This window comes from Pan troglodytes, chromosome 6 (genome assembly GCF_028858775.2).
Source record: "Pan troglodytes isolate AG18354 chromosome 6, NHGRI_mPanTro3-v2.0_pri, whole genome shotgun sequence".
NCBI lineage: Eukaryota > Metazoa > Chordata > Mammalia > Primates > Hominidae > Pan > Pan troglodytes.
Genome location: NC_072404.2, coordinates 172,743,656 through 172,765,957, shown reverse-complemented (window position 1 = coordinate 172,765,957; position 22,302 = coordinate 172,743,656). Strand labels below are relative to the sequence as shown.

Below are 22,302 nucleotides of genomic sequence, written 5' to 3'. Positions count from 1 at the left end.
GAAATGACTGAGCAAGGTCGAAGTAGGTATATCACTTCCTAAAGTGTGTGAATGGAAACATATTAGGGAGACATATAGTTACATGTGGCAGATTCGTCAGGGTCTTAAAAGTGGTCTCAGTACCTGACAGCACCCTGTTGCAGATTATATGCTAATGTGCCAGACTTGCTAGAATGCCAGCGTGCATCCCACCGCACTGACCGAGGACATGCGGCGGCTCCATGCAGTTGGCCACTTGGCAGCTGAGGGTGAGTCACATGGAATCCTGCACCACCAATGCTCCGTCTCAGCGACAGCTTACCCTGAACCTGCTCCGCACTGTGTCAGAATGAAAAGCAACTGGGCAGGGCGCGGTGGCTCCCGCCTGTAATTCCAGCACTTTGGGAGGCTCAAGGTGGGCAGACCACCCGAGGTTGGGAGTTCAAGAACAGCCTGGCCAAGATGGCAAAACCCTGTCTCTACTAAAAATACAAAAAAAATTCACTGGGCCTGGTGGCAGACACCTGTAATCCCAGCTACTGGCAGCAGAATCATTTGAACCTGGGTGGTGGCGGTTGGCAGTGAGCCAGGATCACGCCACTGCACTCCAGCCTGGGTGACAGAGCAAGACTCCGTCTCAGTAAAAAGAAAAAAAAGAAAAGAAAAGCAACTGGCTGCTTCCTGAATTTTTGTTCACATTAGGTCTAAATATGTATAGACATATTTGCAATATAAAATCAAAAAATATCACTTGATAGTGATCATTTGATTTTCCTTCTCAGTAGAATCCAGGTACAAAGGTGAGCTTTGTCAGGCTGTTGCTGTTCTTTCATTTAATTGGAGCCTATTTTCATACATTAAAATATACATAGGCACTTTTCTTATAGAATATGTGAACAGAACATGGCTAAGTTATATAATTATGAAACAAACATTTACCTGAATTCCCTGAATTATTGTTCTACTTTTAATTCCAAAGCAACCCGAGGAAAAGTTTCCAAATATTATAATGGATGTGTAGTATGTAACTGACAAAATATGTGAAAGAGATTTTAAACAAAAATAGAGATGACCTGGTTATTCTTCACAGAAGTATCTTGTTTCCTTTCATCTGAACATAATGGCACTATTTAGCCATTTTCAAAAAAGTTAGATTCTTGTTCATGCGGTAATGAGTCTTTCTTACAAACATTCAATCTAAGGAATTTTAGCTCAGTTTTGAAAAGAATATAATCTAGTTATGAAAATACATATATATAGTATACTGAACATCAACTATTAAATACGTGCCTTATGGCATTATTCTGTAAATAATAAAATATTAGATCTTTTCAAATATGTTGATTAAAAGTAATAGATCCTCTATACTAGAATCCAGACAGTGAAAACCGGATTCACCTCTAGGGAGACTGCACTGTTTGTAAGTACCTGTGCTTATGAACAGTATTTTTTCAAAATGCTACTTTTAATGGACAAAACTAATAATAGTAATAATGAAGCCTTGAGGCTTTTTCTATTCTTTGAATTATAACTTTGAAGTTTGGGGAAGAAAAGTCTAAACATCCCGACATATTTGTCAGCCAATCCTTCAAGCAGAAATGTTTGCTGAAACACATACTTGGTTTATAAGCACATGGTTTCATGTAATCATGTCAAGCCATTGGTGGGATATCAAGTCTATCTCATCATTGAGTTCCTGTTTTTGGATTTCAAAAGCTTCAGATTCATTGGCATATGAGCCAGCATGAGAACTAATAATAAAAGCTGAGTTGTGTTGGTGATTTATTTTTCAAAACAAAAAATGACTTGCATTGTTCTGCTTTAAGTAAAAAATTCATATTTTTCCTGAAATAAAGTGAAATAATTTGAAAAAATAATTTTAGCATTTCTCAATTTTAAAATAAGGGCATTGATTTTATAGCTATATCTTACATTTGCACTGCTTACATTTGCATTGCTTATGTTATATCTAACATAAGCAATGTGGCAAAATCTTATCTTAAAAATCTTCCCAGTTCATGAATTTGTCCTGTGGGATAAACTCTGCTTCCAGTATGCATGGGTAGATGGTGAGGGCTCTGCCAAGACCCAGTATGCTTGGGTAGATGGTGAGGGCTCTGCCAAGACCCAGTATGCATGGGTAGATGGTGAGGGCTCTACTAAGATCCAGTATCCATGGGTAGATGGTGAGGGCTCTGCCAAGACCCAGTATGCATGGGTAGATGGTGAGGGCTCTGCTAAGATCCAGTATGCATGGGTAGATGGTGAGGGCTCTACTAAGATCCAGTATGCTTGGGTAGATGGTGAGGGCTCTGCCAAGACCCAGTATGCTTGGGTAGATGGTGAGGGCTCTGCCAAGACCCAGTATGCATGGGGAGATGGTGAGGGCTCTACTAAGATCCAGTATGCATGGGTAGATGGTGAGGGCTCTGCCAAGACCCAGTATGCATGGGTAGATGGTGAGGGCTCTGCCAAGATCCAGTATGCTTGGGTAGATGGTGAGGGCTCTACTAAGATCCAGTATACATGGGTAGATGGTGAGGGCTCTGCCAAGACCCAGTATGCATGGGTAGATGGTGAGGGCTCTGCCAAGACCCAGTATGCATGGGTAGATGGTGAGGGCTCTACTAAGATCCAGTATGTATGGGTAGATGGTGAGGGCTCTGCCAAGACCCAGTATGCATGGGTAGATGGTGAGGGCTCTGCTAAGATCCAGTATGCATGGGTAGATGGTGAGGGCTCTACTAAGATCCAGTATGCATGGGTAGATGGTGAGGGCTCTGCCAAGACCCAGTATGCATGGGTAGATGGTGAGGGCTCTGCCAAGATCCAGTATGCATGGGTAGATGGTGAGGGCTCTGCCAAGACGCAGTATGCTTGGGTAGATGGTGAGGGCTCTGCCAAGACCCAGTATGCATGGGTAGATGGTGAGGGCTCTACTAAGATCCAGTATGCATGGGTAGATGGTGAGGGCTCTGCCAAGACCCAGTATGCATGGGTAGATGGTGAGGGCTCTGCTAAGATCCAGTATGCATGGGTAGATGGTGAGGGCTCTACTAAGATCCAGTATGCATGGGTAGATGGTGAGGGCTCTGCAAAGACCCAGTATGCATGGGTAGATGGTGAGGGCTCTGCTAAGATCCAGTATGCATGGGTAGATGGTGAGGGCTCTACTAAGATCCAGTATGCATGGGTAGATGGTGAGGGCTCTGCAAAGACCCAGTATGCATGGGTAGGTGGTGAGGGCTCTGCCAAGATCCAGTATGCATGGGTAGATGGTGAGGGCTCTGCCAAGATCCAGTATGCATGGGTAGATAGTGAGGGCTCTACTAAGATCCAGTATGCATGGGTAGATGGTGAGGGCTCTGCCAAGACCCAGTATGCATGGGTAGATGGTGAGGGCTCTGCCAAGACCCAGTATGCATGGGTAGATGGTGAGGGCTCTAAGATCCAGTATGCATGGGTAGGTGGTGAGGGCTCTGCCAAGATCCAGTATGCATGGGTAGATGGTGAGGGCTCTGCCAAGACCCAGTATGCATGGGGAGATGGTGAGGGCTCTGCTAAGATCCAGTATGCATGGGTAGATGGTGAGGGCTCTACTAAGATCCAGTATGCTTGGGTAGATGGTGAGGGCTCTGCCAAGACCCAATATGCTTGGGTAGATGGTGAGGGCTCTGCCAAGACCCAGTATGCATGGGGAGATGGTGAGGGCTCTACTAAGATCCAGTATGCATGGGTAGATGGTGAGGGCTCTGCCAAGACCCAGTATGCATGGGTAGACGGTGAGGGCTCTGCTAAGATCCAGTATGCATGGGTAGATGGTGAGGGCTCTGCCAAGATCCAGTATGCACGGGTAGACGGTGAGGGCTCTGCCAAGATCCAGTACGCATGGGTAGACGGTGAGGGCTCTGCCAAGATCCAGCATGCATGGGTAGATGGTGAGGGCTCTACTAAGATCCAGTACGCATGGGTAGATGGTGAGGGCTCTGCCAAGATCCAGTAGGCATGGGTAGACGGTGAGGGCTCTACTAAGATCCAGTATGCATGGGTAGATGGTGAGGCCTCTGCTAAGACCCAGTATGCATGGGTAGATGGTGAGGGCTCTGCCAAGACCCAGTATGCTTGAGTAGATGGTGAGGGCTCTGCTAAGATCCAGTATGCATGGGTAGATGGTGAGGGCTCTGCTAAGATCCAGTATGCATGAGTAGATGGTGAGGGCTCTGCTAAGATCCAGTATGCATGGGTAGACGGTGAGGGCTCTACTAAGATCCAGTATGCATGGGTAGATGGTGAGTGTTCTGCCAATATCCAGTATGCATGGGTAGATGGTGAGGGCTCTGCCAAGATCCAGTATGCATGGGTAGATGGTGAGGGCTCTGCCAAGACCCAGTATGCATGGGTAGACGGTGAGGGCTCTACTAAGATCCAGTATGCATGGGTAGATGGTGAGGGCTCTGCCAAGACCCAGTATGCATGAGTAGATGGTGAGGGCTCTGCTAAGACCCAGTATGCATGGGTAGACGGTGAGGGCTCTACTAAGATCCAGTATGCATGGGTAGGTGGTGAGGGCTCTGCTAAGATCCAGTATGCATGGGTAGATGGTGAGGGCTCTGCCAAGACCCAGTATGCATGGGTAGATGGTGAGGGCTCTGCCAAGACCCAGTATGCATGGGTAGATGGTGAGGGCTCTGCTAAGATCCAGTATGCATGGGTAGATGGTGAGGGCTCTGCCAAGATCCAGTATGCACGGGTAGACGGTGAGGGCTCTGCCAAGATCCAGTACGCATGGGTAGACGGTGAGGGCTCTGCCAAGATCCAGTATGCATGGGTAGATGGTGAGGGCTCTACTAAGATCCAGTACGCATGGGTAGATGGTGAGGGCTCTGCTAAGATCCAGTATGCATGGGTAGATGGTGAGGGCTCTGCCAAGATCCAGTAGGCATGGGTAGACGGTGAGGGCTCTACTAAGATCCAGTATGCATGGGTAGATGGTGAGGCCTCTGCTAAGACCCAGTATGCATGGGTAGATGGTGAGGGCTCTGCCAAGACCCAGTATGCTTGAGTAGATGGTGAGGGCTCTGCTAAGATCCAGTATGCATGGGTAGATGGTGAGGGCTCTGCCAAGATCCAGTATGCATGGGTAGATGGTGAGGGCTCTGCCAAGACCCAGTATGCATGGGTAGACGGTGAGGGCTCTACTAAGATCCAGTATGCATGGGTAGATGGTGAGGGCTCTGCCAAGACCCAGTATGCATGAGTAGATGGTGAGGGCTCTGCTAAGACCCAGTATGCATGGGTAGACGGTGAGGGCTCTACTAAGATCCAGTATGCATGGGTAGGTGGTGAGGGCTCTGCTAAGATCCAGTATGCATGGGTAGATGGTGAGGGCTCTGCCAAGACCCAGTATGCATGGGTAGATGGTGAGGGCTCTGCCAAGACCCAGTATGCATGGGTAGATGGTGAGGGCTCTGCTAAGATCCAGTATGCATGGGTAGGTGGTGAGGGCTCTGCCAAGATCCAGTATGCATGGGTAGATGGTGAGGGCTCTGCCAAGACCCAGTATGCATGGGTAGATGGTGAGGGCTCTGCTAAGATCCAGTATGCATGGGTAGGTGGTGAGGGCTCTGCCAAGATCCAGTATGCATGGGTAGATGGTGAGGGCTCTGCCAAGATCCAGTACGCACGGGTAGACGGTGAGGGCTCTGCCAAGATCCAGTATGCATGGGTAGACGGTGAGGGCTCTGCCAAGATCCAGTATGCATGGGTAGATGGTGAGGGCTCTACTAAGATCCAGTACGCATGGGTAGATGGTGAGGGCTCTGCTAAGATCCAGTATGCATGGGTAGATGGTGAGGGCTCTGCCAAGATCCAGTAGGCATGGGTAGACGGTGAGGGCTCTACTAAGATCCAGTATGCATGGGTAGGTGGTGAGGGCTCTGCCAAGACCCAGTATGCATGGGTAGATGGTGAGGGCTCTACTAAGATCCAGTATGCATGGGTAGATGGTGAGGCCTCTGCTAAGACCCAGTATGCATGGGTAGATGGTGAGGGCTCTGCCAAGACCCAGTATGCTTGAGTAGATGGTGAGGGCTCTGCTAAGATCCAGTATGCATGGGTAGATGGTGAGGGCTCTGCTAAGATCCAGTATGCATGGGTAGATGGTGAGCGCTCTGCTAAGACCCAGTATGCATGGGTAGACGGTGAGGGCTCTACTAAGATCCAGTATGCATGGGTAGGTGGTGAGGGCTCTGCCAAGACCCAGTATGCATGGGTAGATGGTGAGGGCTCTGCTAAGATCCAGTATGCATGGGTAGGTGGTGAGGGCTCTGCCAAGATCCAGTATGCATGGGTAGATGGTGAGGGCTCTGCCAAGATCCAGTACGCACGGGTAGACGGTGAGGGCTCTGCCAAGATCCAGTATGCATGGGTAGACGGTGAGGGCTCTGCCAAGATCCAGTATGCATGGGTAGATGGTGAGGGCTCTACTAAGATCCAGTACGCATGGGTAGATGGTGAGGGCTCTGCTAAGATCCAGTATGCATGGGTAGATGGTGAGGGCTCTGCCAAGATCCAGTAGGCATGGGTAGACGGTGAGGGCTCTACTAAGATCCAGTATGCATGGGTAGGTGGTGAGGGCTCTGCCAAGACCCAGTATGCATGGGTAGATGGTGAGGGCTCTACTAAGATCCAGTATGCATGGGTAGATGGTGAGGCCTCTGCTAAGACCCAGTATGCATGGGTAGATGGTGAGGGCTCTGCCAAGACCCAGTATGCTTGAGTAGATGGTGAGGGCTCTGCTAAGATCCAGTATGCATGGGTAGATGGTGAGGGCTCTGCTAAGATCCAGTATGCATGGGTAGATGGTGAGCGCTCTGCTAAGACCCAGTATGCATGGGTAGACGGTGAGGGCTCTACTAAGATCCAGTATGCATGGGTAGGTGGTGAGGGCTCTGCTAAGATCCAGTATGCATGGGTAGATGGTGAGGGCTCTGCCAAGACCCAGTATGCATGAGTAGATGTTGAGGGCTCTGCTAAGATCCAGTATGCATGGGTAGATGGTGAGGGCTCTGCCAAGATCCAGTATGCATGGGTAGACGGTGAGGGCTCTACTAAGATCCAGTATGCATGGGTAGATGGTGAGGGCTCTGCCAAGACCCAGTATGCATGAGTAGTTGGTGAGGGCTCTGCCAAGATCCAGTATGCATGGGTAGATGGTCAGGGCTCTGCCAAGACCCAGTATGCATGGGTAGACGGTGAGGGCTCTACTAAGATCCAGTATGCATGGGTAGGTGGTGAGGGCTCTGCTAGTATCCAGTATGCTTGGGTAGGTGGTGAGGGCTCTGCCAAGATCCAGTATGCATGGGTAGACGGTGAGGGCTCTACTAAGATCCAGTATGCTTGGGTAGATGGTGAGGGCTCTGCTAAGATCCAGTATGCATGGGTAGATGGTGAGGGCTCTGCCAAGACCCAGTATGCATGGGTAGATGGTGAGGGCTCTGCCAAGACCCAGTATGCATGAGTAGATGGTGAGGGCTCTGCTAAGATCCAGTATGCATGGGTAGACGATGAGGGCTCTACTAAGATCCAGTATGCTTGGGTAGACGATGAGGGCTCTACTAAGATCCAGTATGCTTGGGTAGACGATGAGGGCTCTACTAAGATCCAGTATGCATGGGTAGGTGGTGAGGGCTCTGCCAAGATCCAGTATGCATGGGTAGACGGTGAGGGCTCTACTAAGATCCAGTGTGCATGGGTAGATGGTGAGGGCTCTACTAAGATGCAGTTGTTTCACTGCCGTATTGTTGCAATGGACTTACCTTCTTTTATGATGAATAAGGACTTCTCACTAGTGTCTGATGCTCTTCCAAATATTGTCCTTGAAAAAATAACTACTCGTGGTTAATGCATTTCAACTTAGAGTCATCCATATTTGTCTGTGGAGGTGTCTTTGTTCTTAAATTATCTCAATGCCAACTACTATGCTTTACTAGGAGGCTGACCTCTCAAAACATCTTGTGTTCAAAATGCACTCATTGTTATTTTAAAATGTTGTTTTCTTTAAATATATGCATGAAGAAATGCCTTATACACATACCTACAATATTTTTAAGGATCTATTTTTATATTATAATAGTAAATACTTTTTAAAAATGGATTTAGAAATCAAAAATATTTTAAATACTATTTGTGTACTGTAAAATTATAAATTACTGTTTTAGTTTAAAAAACAAAATTGATTTAGACTTCTGAAATCAAGCATCTCAGGTGTTTTTTAAATCATTTTGTACCTTACCATATTATTTTAGATTCCTGAAATATGTGTTTTGCTTTATAATAATCATGTTTCCCATAACAGTCTTTCTCTATTTTGTTTAAAAATACATTTTCTTTGATAATTTAGTGCATGGGATATTTATTCTAATCACTTTAATGTGTAATCTATAACAATTTGGTGTTCCTTAAATTGAAAATGAGATTCTTATCACAGAACATTAGGTTTTACACATAACAAATGTGAAATGCACTTTAAAAGAAGTATTGGCAGGATCAACAAATCATTTTTAAACTATTTATATTGTGTAGCTATTTTGTAGGTCTTGGAGAATTTTACATATATTATATTTTTTATTCATCAGCCAAACAACCCTAACTTCTGTATGAATAATATACTCGTTTGTCATATATAAATGATTTCAATCAACATGTCTCTCAAAAATATTTTGTGTCATGTTTAAAAGTTTTCTCTGAAAATGTTATTGAAATCATGTAAATTGAAATTTATTATTAAATGAAGTCTAAGATCTCATGACCAAAAAAAAAAAAGAAAAAAGAAAAAATCCTCACATCATTATTCATTCTTCAAATTAGCTGAATCTAGTCTCACATTATTGCCGAGACACTTTTCTAAAATATTTTCAAGAATTAGAAGATACATTTTCCTGCCCTGGAAATAAAAAGGGAATTTAAAATAAAGAAAAATAGAATGGAAATCTGGCGAGTAACTTACCAGTTTCTGAAGCAATAGACTAAAAGAACCAGCACTTCAAATACAAACACGTTCTTCTCATGACCCCCCTAGACTCCAGGGCTTAGAGTGTGGGTCCGCCTTCAGCTTTGGCGGGGCCAGTTCTGCAGCCCCACTGAGGTCAGGCCGCACCTTACAGGAGGGGTGGTGGGAGGAAGGGGAGTGAGTTGGAGGCTCTCAGACATAAATCACCGTCTGCCACCCAGAATATATTGCCGCAGGTGCACCAAGGCGTGGACGAGGAAGGGTGCTGTTCTGCTTGTGAACCCGCATGGAACCTTTCAGGCCCTCTCACGATTTTTAAAGTGACCCAAATTGAACTGAATTGGTGCCACCTCCCACCCATCTTTCCTCAAAGCACTAGAAAGACAGGTCATTAAATTAAGATCAAATCAGGAATGCGGTGCTTTGATGTTGGAAGTGAAACACTGAGACAACGGAAGAAGGGACTAACGAAAAGAATTGTATTTATTTGTGTATTCACTGTCAGGTCATGTCTGTGAAGAAAGCAAAACCAGCTCTCTGGCCTGTACTAGGCTCCGCCTTGCTCTGGGGTCGCCGGCCCCGTGGCCGCCCCAGGACCCCCAGACGGCAGAGTCTGCGTCCCCCTAGCCCTGTCCGAGGCCCAGGGTGGCCGCGTGCGGTCTGCGCCGCCGTGGAGACTGAGGGGCTGGACACGGCCTGGCCGAGGGAGACGGCTACCGGCCACTCCCGGCCACCTCGGATAGCTCCCGGCCGCCTGCTGGAGACCCCAGCCTGGATGAGGCTCCGGCGATCCAGGGCGAGGAGAGCCGCGGGCTGGCGGGGAAGGTGGTGCGAGGTCGCCGCGGGCTGGGAGGGTGCGCCAGGGCCCCTCTGGCCTCTGCCCGGAGCCGGCCTGGCCGGGAGCTCCCCGAGGCGACGCGCGGTTCCCCAGCTGCTCCCCGGCCCGGACCTCAGGTGCGCCGGGCGCTCGGGCCGGGCAGGGCCATGGTGGGGGCGCCGTCGCCCGCCCCTGTGCTCCGGGTCGCTGGGAAGACCCGCCCACTCCCCGGTGCCCCAGGGCCCTGCGACCGCAGCGGGAGGGTCGGGGCAGCGAGGGCAGGACGCCCCAATGCCCCAGCGGCCGATCCCGGGGCCTGCGCGCGTTCCCCGAGCCTACCGCGGCGCAGCCAGACCCTAGGGCGCTCCCAGCACCGCGGAGGTCGGGCCTCCAGTCCTGGAGGGGATTGCTCTGTCGCCGCCCTAGGGTTCTGCGATCCCCTCCCAGCCCCCGCAGGGAGTCCCGGGAACACCACGGGCACACACACATCAGACACGCGCGCACACACAGACGCGCGCGCAGGCCGTTGCTATGGAGAGGCCGGTTACCAGCCAGGCTGAGGGCAGCAGGTCCCCTCCTCCGAGCCCCCTCCCCTCCCCGTCCCTTCTCTCCGCTGTCTTCCCCTCTTCCCGCCCCGGCTCCCGAGTCCTCCTCCCGCCGTCTCCGGCCCCCCGCCCCCCAGCGCCACCTCCCCTCCCCTCCTCTGTCTCTGCCCAGGGCCGGGCCTGGGGTCGCCCTGGAGCCTGGCTGGGGACGCCGAGGCACCGGAGGAGGGTGGCGGGGAGGGACAGGAACCGCTGCCACTCGACTCTTTGCCCGAGAAGGTCCCTGGGAGGGCATCCCGGGCGCTGGGGGAACCCGAGTACCGCTTCTCTCTGACCTGCCCGCCGCCGCGCCGCCCCCGAGCCAGGGTGCGGGGGGTTTTGCGGGCCTTGCCCTGGGCAGGGGGGACGAGAGGGCCAAGGTGATGTACCCCCTCCCCGCCTACTGGAGGGGTTCACTCATGGGCAGAGGACGCCAGTGACGCCGCAGTTTCTCGCCTCTCGCGCCCCCGCCGAGCCGCACCGGGCCTCCTGCAGCCCGCTCAGGCCTGCGGGAACCATGGCCCGATGCGAGGCCACTTCTTTGCCCTGGAGCTTTATGAAGCGCTCTGGCCTTGCCCTATAAATACAAAAATAAATGCGGAACTCAGCCTGGGCCTGCAGTCAGAGGAAACGGGGTCCTTCGGCCACTTTTAGACAGGGGCCTGCAGCGGACGGCACCGTACTCATATCTGTGGACAACCCCCGCCTCTGAGACCTGCCCCCTGGGGCTCGCCCCCAGGTTTTACAGAACTAGGTTTGTGAGAGAAAAGCGCCAGGCAAGGCCCTCTCCACCGAGCAGGTCTAGGGGCAGCGCCAGAGTGCAAGGGAGGGGAGGGGAGACTGTGGAAGCGCCGCCTGGGCCTGGCCTGGGGAGGTGGGGGGTGTGGAGGAGTTGGCCCCGGAGGGGCCGGGAGCGGGCGCCGCGGGCAGCCGGGTGTGCGGCGGGAGGGGCGTCGAGTGGCGCGGGCCGCCGTCTCCAGCTGTCCCGGGCGCAGGGAACAATGGCCAGGCGGTGGGAGAGGGGGGCCTAGGAGGGGGCCGCTGGGGTTTCCAGAAAAGGAGAAACTAAAGAGCCCTCCGCAGACTGTCATCTGCGTGTGACAAGATCTGCGCCCCCCTCTTCCTTTCTTCTCCTTGTTCCTGCAGCTGTGGGCCTCGGAGAGCGCATTGTACACACAGATGTTGGGTTTCAGCTCTCCGGCTCTCGCCAGCTCTGCGGGGGCGCCGCGCACCGGGGTGCCCCAACCTGTGGCTGTGGCCCGGGGTCCAGGGCCTGGGGAGAGAGAGCATGGGCGGGAGGCGCGGGGGGGAGGTGCTCAGTGGTCCTAGTCGCCCCGAGACCCTAGCTCTTCTCGCCCGCTGCGGGCCTGACTGCGCCAGGGGCCGGGGGTTATGTGGGCAGGCTCGAACGACTGGGAGCGTGGCCTGTGATTCTGCTCCACTCCTTTCGCCCGCAGAGCGGTGGTCTAGGCCAGACCATTGACCTGGGTAGGGGGAAGGGCAAGGACGCAGCTCGCACGCCTAGGTTTTCACCGCCGTCTCCCTTCGGCGTTTTGGGCTGGCGGCCGACATTGGCCTGGACCAAATGGTGGCAAAGTCTCACCAGTTCCGCGTCTCGCAAGACACTTTCTACGCGCATCGGGACCTAAACACTCGGGAGGACCCTGGTAAAGTGAGCAGAGGGGCTCTCGTTTACTCGCCCTGAATCATTGGCCTGCTTCCATTTGGAAAGGGAGCGAAAAGGCCCGAACGGCAACACTGGAAAAAGTAACTGGGAAGAACGATATGCCGTGCAGTTTTCTCTTGCCAAGAGTGGCGACGCACCCCACCCACCCTCCCAGGACAAAGGTCACAGCAGAGCCGCGCGCCTTGACTTTTCTGGCCGAGGTCTCTCTCCCCTCGGTGCTACCCTGAACTTGCCCAGTATGAACGATGAAAGGGAGAAACACTGAAAAGAAAGAAAAGCCGAAGGCCCTGGCTTCGGCGTTGTACCAATGACTGACAAAGCTGATGTCCATTCATAGTCTCGGGCGGGAGAGGGTGTTTGGAGAGCCGCGGCCCCTTAGCCAATTGCTGTCAGCAACATGTGGGGGGGGGGGACATCGCTATAGCAACCGGTGGCTGGGCCGCGAGCCGCGCCGCCGCCGGCCGGGTGCGCGCCGGGCCGGATATAAGGCGGGGCGCGGCGGCCGCGCTGGTTGGTGCTACGCGCGCGGCCGGCGGCCCTACCGGGACCGTCCGGAGCCCGCCCTGAGCCCGCCCTGAGCCCGCCCGCGCCGCGCCCCGGCCCAGCGTGCCTAGCCCGGGGGCCGGGCCGGGGCGGAGCACGCGGAGCTGGGCCGAGCGGCCGCGCAGAGCTCCGGCGCCTGCGGGCTCCGAGCCCGTGCCGCCGCGCAGCCGCTGCTGCTGGAGCAGCGACGCGCGGCACCTTTGTCTCCACCGGCCGCCCTAGAAGTTTGTGGTCAGAAGCGGATGACCCCGCTAGTCTGTGGCTCCAGCGCAGGGAAGCAGCTGGCTGTGATGATGGCGCTGCCGCTACCCGCAGCTGCTGCGCCCCGAGGCCGCTCGGCCCCCACCTCCTCCCGCGCGGGCGCTGGGCGCCGGCCCAGCTGCAGGTAACCAGGGGTGCCGGGCGGGGCGCGGGCGCTCGTAGTGCGGTTGGGTGGGCCCTGGAAGAGGCGAGAGAGGCTGGGATGGGGGCGGAGGGAGCAGGAAGGGCCCACGAGAGCATCACCAGGCGCGTAGGTGGTGGGGCGAGGAAGAGAGCTTTCGAAGGCTGGAGGGCGTGCATGGGGGCTCTAACGGGCAACTAGGGCGTCGGAGAGCTCAGTGCAGGGGGTCTCTGCCTCGCCGCAGGACTCCTGTCAAAGGCTTGGGCCGGCAGGGGAGAGCTGCGCCTGGGATCATCCCCAAGTGGGTCTAGGGTGGGCCTGTGAGGAGGAGCGGGCAAAGGGCAGCTCCTTCTGAGCGCACAGATTTGGAGGGTTGGCAGCTGTCCTGGCCCAGCGCCCCGCAGAGACCGCCCCAAGGAGGCTAGGACCTCCGGGACTTCTCCCCAGCGCTCTTCTCTCGGCCTTTCGCGTTGCTCCCCACTCCCTGCAGTTCCGACCATTGCAGGGTGCGGGGGGTGGGGGGGTGCAGGCACGGAGATGGGAGGCGTGTGGGAAAGGAGGAGGGAAGGGGCGAGCAGCCAGGATGGAGAGCCGCCAGTGTGGGCGCATTTTCCTCTCAGCCCATTTTGGGGCGCTCTTCGCCCTCCTCACCAGGGTCCGGGAGCGCGCCTCCGAGCCATGGGAGTATCCCAGCGGGCGGCGAATTGCAGGGAGCCGAGGGGGCCTGCAGGGAGAGGCGTTCCAGAGGCAGGTGGGGACGCCTCTGAGAGGCCATCTCTCCTCCCCCAAAGAGAACTGCGCTTTCGCAGCGCCTCCCCCACCCCAGGTGAGGCGGCCGCGTGCTCGCCAGAGAGAAACTTGTGACTGGACCCGAAGCTGTTGGAACGAGGGACTTCATTTCCTTCCTTCGTAACTACCTGTGCAGTTCCGAACACTGGCCTGCTCCGTGGTTTTAGAGAAGCGTTGCTCCAGGGAATCGGGCGAACCCCCAAGTTAGAGTTAAAATCTCAGCACAATTGCCTTTTAGGGCCGGAGAGAGTCTCCCGCCCTTTTTGGTCCTCAGTGCGCTGAGCTGGGCGCTGCGGGCTGGACGGCTGGGAGAGGGGCCCCGCCACAGCCCTGAGGACGACGCGGTTCAAGTCACCGACCTCCGTCCTCGGACAGCGGCCCCGGGGTCCCGGACGTGGTCCCGCCTCCCGAGCTGCGCGTCCCGGCCGGCACCGTGGAGCCACCCGCCTGGAGTCCGGAGCGCAGGGTGTCCGAGGGGTCTTCGCCAAACCAGGCTGTCCTTGCGTCGCCGATCCCAGATTTTAGGACGCGATCGAACAAGAGAGGAAGTGAAGGTTTGTGCGGAGGAGGGAGCTGGAAGCTCTTCCTTTCACCGATACAGAGGAAAGTGCCCTCCCGCCCCCTCCCAAGCACACCCCTCTGCGCTCCAGAGAAGACGGCGGCGGTGGCGGCTGCGCGGCCCGGGGGCTGCGAGCGCCGGGATTCACGGGTGGACGCGGGCGTGGTTGGGGACCTTGGTCCTCCCTAGCGGCCGGCGCGCTCTGTGGCCAGGAGGCTGGGCCGCAGCACCCTCCGCGCCGGGACCCCTCTCCTGGCTCTGAATACCCGCGGCTCCCGGGAACCCTTGGCCTTTGTGACCGGCGCTGGGGCCTGATCTTTATGACTCCTGTGGGGATGCTGTGAACCGGCGAGAGGGGAGGGACGGGGAAGCGGGGGAGAAAGCCCAGGCAGGGGACGGGACCCAACGCTGACCCTCCCTTCCCTCGCCCTGTGCTCAAAGTCGTGCCACAGAGGGGTTCTGACAAGCGACGCTAGGCGGGTCTTGGGTTGGGGCTTCTGAGTCCGGGTAGAGGAGGCGAAGCGGTAACCCCCCCCCCAGTCCTGAAGAGGGTCTGGTTCTTGCGGGGTGGGGAGGCCAGGCGCCGTCCCGAGAAGCACCTGGTGTGGAAGGCGCGCGTGCGTCCAGGCAGGCCTGGGGACCAGGCGGGCGGGCCAAAAATAGGGGTCAGGAGCCGGTGCCTTAAGTGTGATCCGCTGAGTCTGAGTTTGGGTGTCATGAAAACGCCAGCGGAGAGTCTGAAAGAGGCTGGGGGCGGCTTTCTCAGGGGCATCCTTCCCCTGCTCAGCCTCTGGGTCCCTCTCTCCCACCGGAGACAATCTGCTGGTTAAAAATTAGTTTGCACAAGGGTGCTTCCCCCTTTGAACATCAGTATCATAAATCTTCCCTGATGTCTTAAAACACAGTATTTCTTTAAAACTGATGTTTTAGGAGTGCTCAAAGATGGCAAATAGACAATTTATTACCTTTCTTGTATATTCACTTTTAAGTGTATGCCTGGAAAAACTCAACAAATAGCCCATTTTAAAACAGTATATCCCAACTTATTTTCATTAAAGTTTACATTTAAGAATAATTTTTCCTTGAAGATTCTTTTCTTTTGCTTTTTTGGGTTTTTTGGCCACTTGAATGGCAGATTTGCAAGTACAATTTCATCTGCACAGAGGAACAATAGCTTTCAGTTGCACAAAGGGCTTCTCCCACCCTGAATTCAGACCGCAGTGCCTCTTGCTCTGATAATAGCTTCTGAAAAGATTTTGTAATGCAGAGAATTAATACATGATTATTTCCGCCTGACTTCTCTCATTTATTAGAATTCTGTGGCAAATTCCAAATTAAAAGTAGTTCAGTTAACAGCTTTAAAAAATACTTTTAAAATATTTTAAGACACCCCTTCCCCCGTGTTTTCAAGTTGGATCACTTGCTATGGCCTGAAAACTTAAAATGTTCATCAGCCCTAAAGTGAGTATTACATTTTAGTAATGCCTTTTAGTAAATTTAGAATGAAATTTCCTAATAATTCTAAGAGGATTCATCCAGCAAACCAAAGATAAACTTGTTACAGCAACTCATTAATGGTCTCTAAAACTGACTTCTAAGTTTTAAGACAAAAAGGTATTTATAATTTAGTAATTTAAATGCACACAAACATAGAATGAGGCTGGGACTGAAATCTGATTCCTTAGAAATGATACAAATGAAAGCATCAACAATGTTAGAAGTTTAACATTAACTGGCACCGAGCACCTGTATCCCTACGTCTTTATGATGCAAGCATATTTTAATACTGCACATCGTGACTCACAGAATGAACTGCTCCTGTTAACTGGTTATATCACACAACCTTGGAAAAGCACTAAATCTGGCTACCCGTCAACACATATTTACCATAAAGTTTTGTATTTGTGTGGCTGTATCAGCTCTCACAATTGAGTTTGGGCATAACATGTCCTTTTTTCTCTTCTTTTAAGCTTACCACATGGACAGCTAAAAAAGTTCTGAAGGCATTTTCCCGTAAATGGCTCACAAGGGCATGGGGTGGAAGCCTCATGCACCTCCACTCAGGGGCACAGTCAAAATAATTTAAATTGGTCAGGACAGTGTCTGCAGATGCTAATTTCTAAGACAGCTCCACAAATTGTCTCTGTGGTCATACACTTATTTTGAATCACAACTTTTGCAATACTGTCTATTCTAAATTTGAGGAGTTGCAGGTGCAGACGGTTGAGAGGAAGAAATATGCGATATTGTACTTCATCTTATTCTCAAAATAGATCCAACCTGGGATAAAATTAAGTTAATCATTCCTGATTATTTTTTTAAATTATACTATTCCTGCCTCTGAGAACTCAGCACTGAAGTGTGCCTATCTGTGCATCTCCCCCACCCGGGACGCACCCCTGCCGCTGTGTTACCAGGCCTCCTTGTCCCTCCTCCTCCTCCTCACTTCTCCTCTGTTCCAAACTTTCAGTCATTGAGCTGCCGCTGTACAGAAGGGGGTGTTCCGCTTTTCAAAAACGCCTGACTGTAAATGTCAAAGTCATAAATATTTAAACATAATTTTCTTTCAATTTCAAGTCAAGACTGATAAGATGCCTCTAATTAGTCTGGGCTCTCTTCGGGGTCCACCCACCGTGGTGCAGCCTTGGGGGGTCGGTGACCATGGGGGAGATGGCGCTGAGGACCACCAAAGCCACACCTGGGTCAAGACTGTGCCTCAAACTCACTTTTAAACTCATTTCTTTCTCTTAAAGGCCGTGGCTAGCAGGAGTTTTAAGATTTTTTTTTAACTCCACAAAAAGGGAGTCAAGTCATTGTAAAGTTACTGGAACTCAATCACTTAGAAAAAAATTCTTTAAATCTTCGTTTCTTCCGGGATTCCTAAGACCTGACTTGCAGCCGACAGTTTTTCCCTCCGCATCACCCTCCTGCTCAGCGCCGGGTGGGACACTTGAAACCGTCCTGGGCGTGGAGGGAAGACCTCTTTCTTCGGTTTCTTCTGCGGCGCCCGCGGGCGGGTAGGAAGCGGGTTTCCCAGCCGGGCCCTGGGATCCAGCGACTTCTGTGTCAGGCCGGTGGACCCCAGTCGGTCCCTCTGTCCAGCGTCCCGCCCTCCCCTGCAGTAAGACCCTCCTCGCCCTCAGCCCCGGCGCTGCCCGCGGTCACGACTCCCCGGCTGTCCAGGTCCCGCGGCCCCGCGCGGTCGCCCTCCGGGCCTCCCCCGGCCTCTCCCAGGTTGCAGGAGGGGCCTCCTTGTGAACCGGCGCGGGGAGGTGGGCCTGGGGCGGCTCCCACCCGTCCTCTGCTGGGACAGCGCGGGCCTAGGCAGCAGGGAGCCGGGCGAGGTTGGTGGAGACAGGACTCCAGGGCACTGGGGCTCCTTCCTTCCCCTCCGGGGACTCCTGGGACCCAGCGGGGACCCGGGAGGAGAGCCAGGAGCTCTCCAGGCAATCGCTCTCCTTGACATTTTTCTTTGACCTTTGAGTAAATCCAAGCGCGCCAAGGGAGGCCTCCAAAGCAGGCCCGGTTCCGCTCCCGCGCGTGCGGAGCGTGTCGAGGGTCCCGGCGACAGCAGGTGTCTGCCTCCCTGGGAACAGCCTCGGCTGGCCCCGGGTCCCTCCTGCCGCCCGCAGACCAGGCCTCCTCCTCCGGCCCCCGCGCGTCCCCTGCCCTCACCTGGCCCGAGTGACCGCGGGCAGCGCCTGTGCCCCTTCCTCGGGGAGCCGGAGCCGGCGGCCGCCCTGCGCCTCGGAACCCCACACACCCGCGCGCACAGCCTGGGTGCCACTGCCGGGTCCGCCACACGCCGTGGCCCCGCCGCCCCCTCAGAACCAGGGTGGTCACCGCGCGCGTGTGGGCCTCACGGCGCGGGGCAGGAAGGTTCGGGAAGTCCCTGTTCCCGGGCGCAGTCATCCACGTGAGCGCGCGGTGTCCTCCCGACGCCGGGGCAGCGGGGCCGGGGTCGCCTCCGCGCTGGGGCGGATGGAGGCGCGCGGGGGCCATCGGCCCGGCCGGGATGAGGGGTGGGAGGGCGGCGGGCGCCCCCTCCGCCGGTCGCGCCGCTTCCTTTGTTGTTCTTGTTCCGTCGGCCAAGGCCAGGCGGGACCCGCGGGAGGCGAGAGGCGAGGGGCGAGGGGCGCAGGCTGGGCCCCCGGGAAAAGCCCTCCCGCCCAGGTGTGGCTCCGGGGGACGCGGCCCCGCAGGCGAACATGGACCCTGGGGTGGGCAGAGGACCCGGCCCCTGTCCCGGCGCCGCTTGGACCCACACGCCTCTCGCATCCGGGGTCGCGGCCGCTCCTCCCCGCCTGGGGTCCCCCGCGCGCTCTGGGGTCCCTCCCGCCGGCCCAGGAGGGCACAGGGCGGGGCTGCCGCCCACCCGGGAGAACCAGCGCCCGCGCGGGGACCGAGGAGACCCCGGCCCGGGGGAGGCGGCGCGTGGCCGGCGCCTTAGGTTTCGTGAACGGGCTGTGCCCGGGGAGGGGCGGGGAGGGGCGCGCAGGAGACCCGGTGGGCGGACCCCGGCGGACTCTGGGGCTGGGTCCCGCGGCTCTAGAGTGACTTCTTTCTGGAAGAGGCTGTGTGGGCCGGAGGGAGGGGGGCGGAGGGGAGGGGAGGGGAGGAGACCGGGGAGGGGGCGCGGACCGGATCTCCACGCGAAGGGCGACCCAGCGGCGAGACCCAGCGGTGGCTGCGGGGTCCGGACCAAACGGGGTTCGGGCCGCTCCCCTGGTTCCCGCCCCTCCTCCCTCTCCCGGCTCCCTGCTCACTCCCCTCCCCCACCCCGCGCCTCCTCTCCCTCTCCCCCCTTTCCCTCTCCCTCCCCCTTTCCTTCCCTCCCTCTCCAAAGCCTCCCTCCCTCTCCGCGGCGGCTCCACCGCCTCCCGCCGCTGGAGAACCTCGCGGTCCTCCTCCGAGCCGCGCATCCAGGCAGGAAAATCCGGGCGTCTTTTCTCATTTAACCCGCGTTTCCATTAACTCAGTCCCGGCACCAGCTAATCCGCTGCACCGAAGGCAAAAGGAGGCTAATTAATGACCAGCTTTTCCAGTCAAGACCGGCGATAATTGCTTTGGTGGCCTTTATGATTACAAGATAAAAACGGGCCCGGCCTGACATAAGAGGCACTGTGTACGCTGGGAGACGGGAGGAAATGAAGAGATGGGAGGCTGAATACGGAGCAGAAAATTACTAATAGAAGAGAGATAATGAATAGGCCGGCCAGGCATTCATGGGGAAAAATCCATTTTGTTACCACGCGAAATTAGGTGGTGGAAAGGGGTTTGCTAATTGTTCTCATCTTGTAGCAGCCAGGACCAAGGCCGGGCGTGCTCCCCCATTCACTCCCCGAGACATTGTGCAGGGCGCGCGGTCTGCGGGGCGGCCTTCCCATTTTCCTGTGGCGTCCTTAATTGTTGCTAATATACCTTCTAATGAAGCTAATGAGGGGAGAGCCGTGCAACTATTTGCACGTGGAGACAAGTGAAATGCACCGAAAGGGCTTTCTCATATTTTCACCAGCCCTACCCCCGCCCCCCAAGAAGCAGTGAGAATCTGAAGGGGTTTCCTCGCTGAGAAGTGAAGTTCCAAAGGCTCTGCAGCTCCTTTCAAGGAAAAATACGTAGGTGCGTAGGTGCCAAGTGTTGTGGTCTGCACCAGGCCACTCCTGGAGAGTGACTGGAGTCAGGTGGGATTCGACCAGCGCTCGCCTTTCAAGACAGGTGGATCCAAATCCCCTGACCTGGGAGGGAGAATGTTCTGTGAAGATGCACAGAGCCAGTCCCATGTTCCTTTGTTGCTGAAGATGTGCTGGACTTGGTGGCTACTTGAAGCTGCAGAAGGCTCCGGGCCTGCCCACCCTCCTCCACCACCAAGCCTGGCCTCCCCCCAGCACCTCCGACAATCATTGTGCAAGCTCTGGACAAACTGCTGTGCCCGGTTAGAAGAAGGGATGGATACTTTACTTAAGGCAGCAAATTAGCTGCCAAATGCTTTACATAAATTTGAAAAACAGCCACCACTGAAGGAAAAAGTGATGCCTCTGACTGTCCTCTTGAGCACGCTGCAATCTGCGATGTGCTATTTTCAAATGACTTCTGCTTCTCCTTTGACGGGGGTTGTTCCGCAGGGCCCTCCCGTTGTGGCTCCAGGGCCAGCACAGCGTCCTGTGGGGCTGAGCTTTCCACTTTCAAGTTGCATTTGGAGACGTGTGTTTTTAGGAGGTCATGCTTTGTCAGGAGCTAACACACCCCTCTCTCCTTGTTCTGCAGAAAAACAAACTCAAGTTCCTGCCTCCTCAGGCGGAGCAAGAAGACTCCACCAAGTTCATCGCGCTCACCCTGGTCTCCCTCGCCTGCATCCTGGGCGTCCTCCTGGCCTCTGGCCTCATCTACTGCCTCCGCCATAGCTCTCAGCACAGGCTGAAGGAGAAGCTCTCGGGACTAGGGGGTGACCCAGGTGCAGATGCCACTGCCGCCTACCAGGTAAGAGGAGACTTTTTAAAAAGTGGTATATCGGATTTATCTGTTGAACAGGCAGATGATGGCGTTCCTCTCTGGCCCCTCCTCCATTCCCAGCAGTTGTTCCTGTATCATAGTTTGGGGTCTTTTATGAGGACAGTTTGGAACTTCTCATCAGCATTCGTGCAAATACGTTGCAGCCACAGTTGTGCAGCTCTGTATCCGTCTGCTCTTCTTGGATAGCCTCGTGTTAACTCTGGAAGAATGTTGTTAATTAGAAGTGTGGAAAAAGTACAGTACATGAATGATGTATTATCTGTTATCTTAGTTTGGCCACTACTACTGAAAAGTGCCAGAGTTGCGAGATCAGTTGGCATGTAGGTGTTTGAAGATGTCTCAAAAATCATCGGCTTCCTCGGGGTCTTCTGTGAAAAGATCCTTTGACCTGCCCAGTTGCCACCCTGTGCTGTTGTCCGGTGCAGTGAAGCCTAACGCTGACCAGGGGAAGGTGACCCACACGCGTCCCCATGAGGGACACCTTCTCTGGAGGCACCACAGACGCCCCTGGAAATGAGCTGGAAACCGGGGAGGATGCGAGGAAGGCAAGTTCAGACCAAGTCGGGCATTTTTTAAAAACCACAGAGTTTTTGGAAGTTCTGTGGCGCACATTTCGTATTTAGTATTGTCCTGTAATGAACATAGGCCTTCGGTTTTAACAGCAGCATAAGCCCAGAATACTTACACCAGTCAAGGCGTTTGATTCCTTTGCATATAAAATATCATTTAATTCCGAGAAGATATTCCCATCTGGGAAGGTAGGATGACTCCTTAACCACTGTTTTAAAAGTTTGGTCAGTACATGTGTAAGATTTCCTCACTGGACTGGATCCTTTGTTTTCTCTAGTCACATGATTACAGTGTGCAATACGTCTTGTAAATATTTCATCATTTTTACAGTCGTATGTAAAGTAAATATTATTATTCCATCATCAGAGTTACATGGGTGGGCTCTCAAGCTCTCTCCACAAAGCGCCCTCCAGCACCATACCCTCCTGCTGCCTGAGCTCCTTGGAGCTAGCTTTTCTATACTCTGTGAGCTCTCAGGACCCTCCCCCACATAAGGAATTTACACAATCTCTATGCTTAAAAGAGATTGACCACAAGACAGCTTTTCCTCCCATTTCAAAATTCCTGGTATTGCCATTGAATGGAGGAAGCCTCCAGTTTTCTGGAGAGGGTCACCAGCCCGGTCAGGACGATCTTTTTCTTATAAAGAAATGGCAACTTCAAATGTGTTGAGGCTGGCATTTCAGTTGCAGTGCGTAGCTTTGCTTCAAAGCAAAAGGAAAATCACGTTTGAAGAAGCAGCCTGAAAAAAATGTCACATAAACTAGTAAGAATTTATCCAGAAATTCCATTGAGCAAGACCTTCAATGTAGGATGCCAGGTCTTCAGGCCAAGTCTGTGTCAGTACATAAATAAATTATCACACCAGTTCT

The 22,302-nt window shown here is 54.1% G+C and overlaps 1 protein-coding gene across 7 annotated transcripts in view; it reads left to right on the top strand.

Annotated features, from left to right (window-relative positions):
• Positions 1 to 22,302, top strand: part of PTPRN2 (protein tyrosine phosphatase receptor type N2) — a 1,123,220-nt gene that overhangs the window by 950,889 nt on the left and 150,029 nt on the right. For all 7 annotated transcript variants that reach the window (XM_024358152.3, XM_024358150.3, XM_024358149.3 and 4 more), the window contains one exon: positions 20,615 to 20,827. In XM_024358152.3, the coding sequence (XP_024213920.2) occupies positions 20,615 to 20,827 (213 nt within the window). The remainder of the gene's footprint in view (positions 1 to 20,614; positions 20,828 to 22,302) is intronic.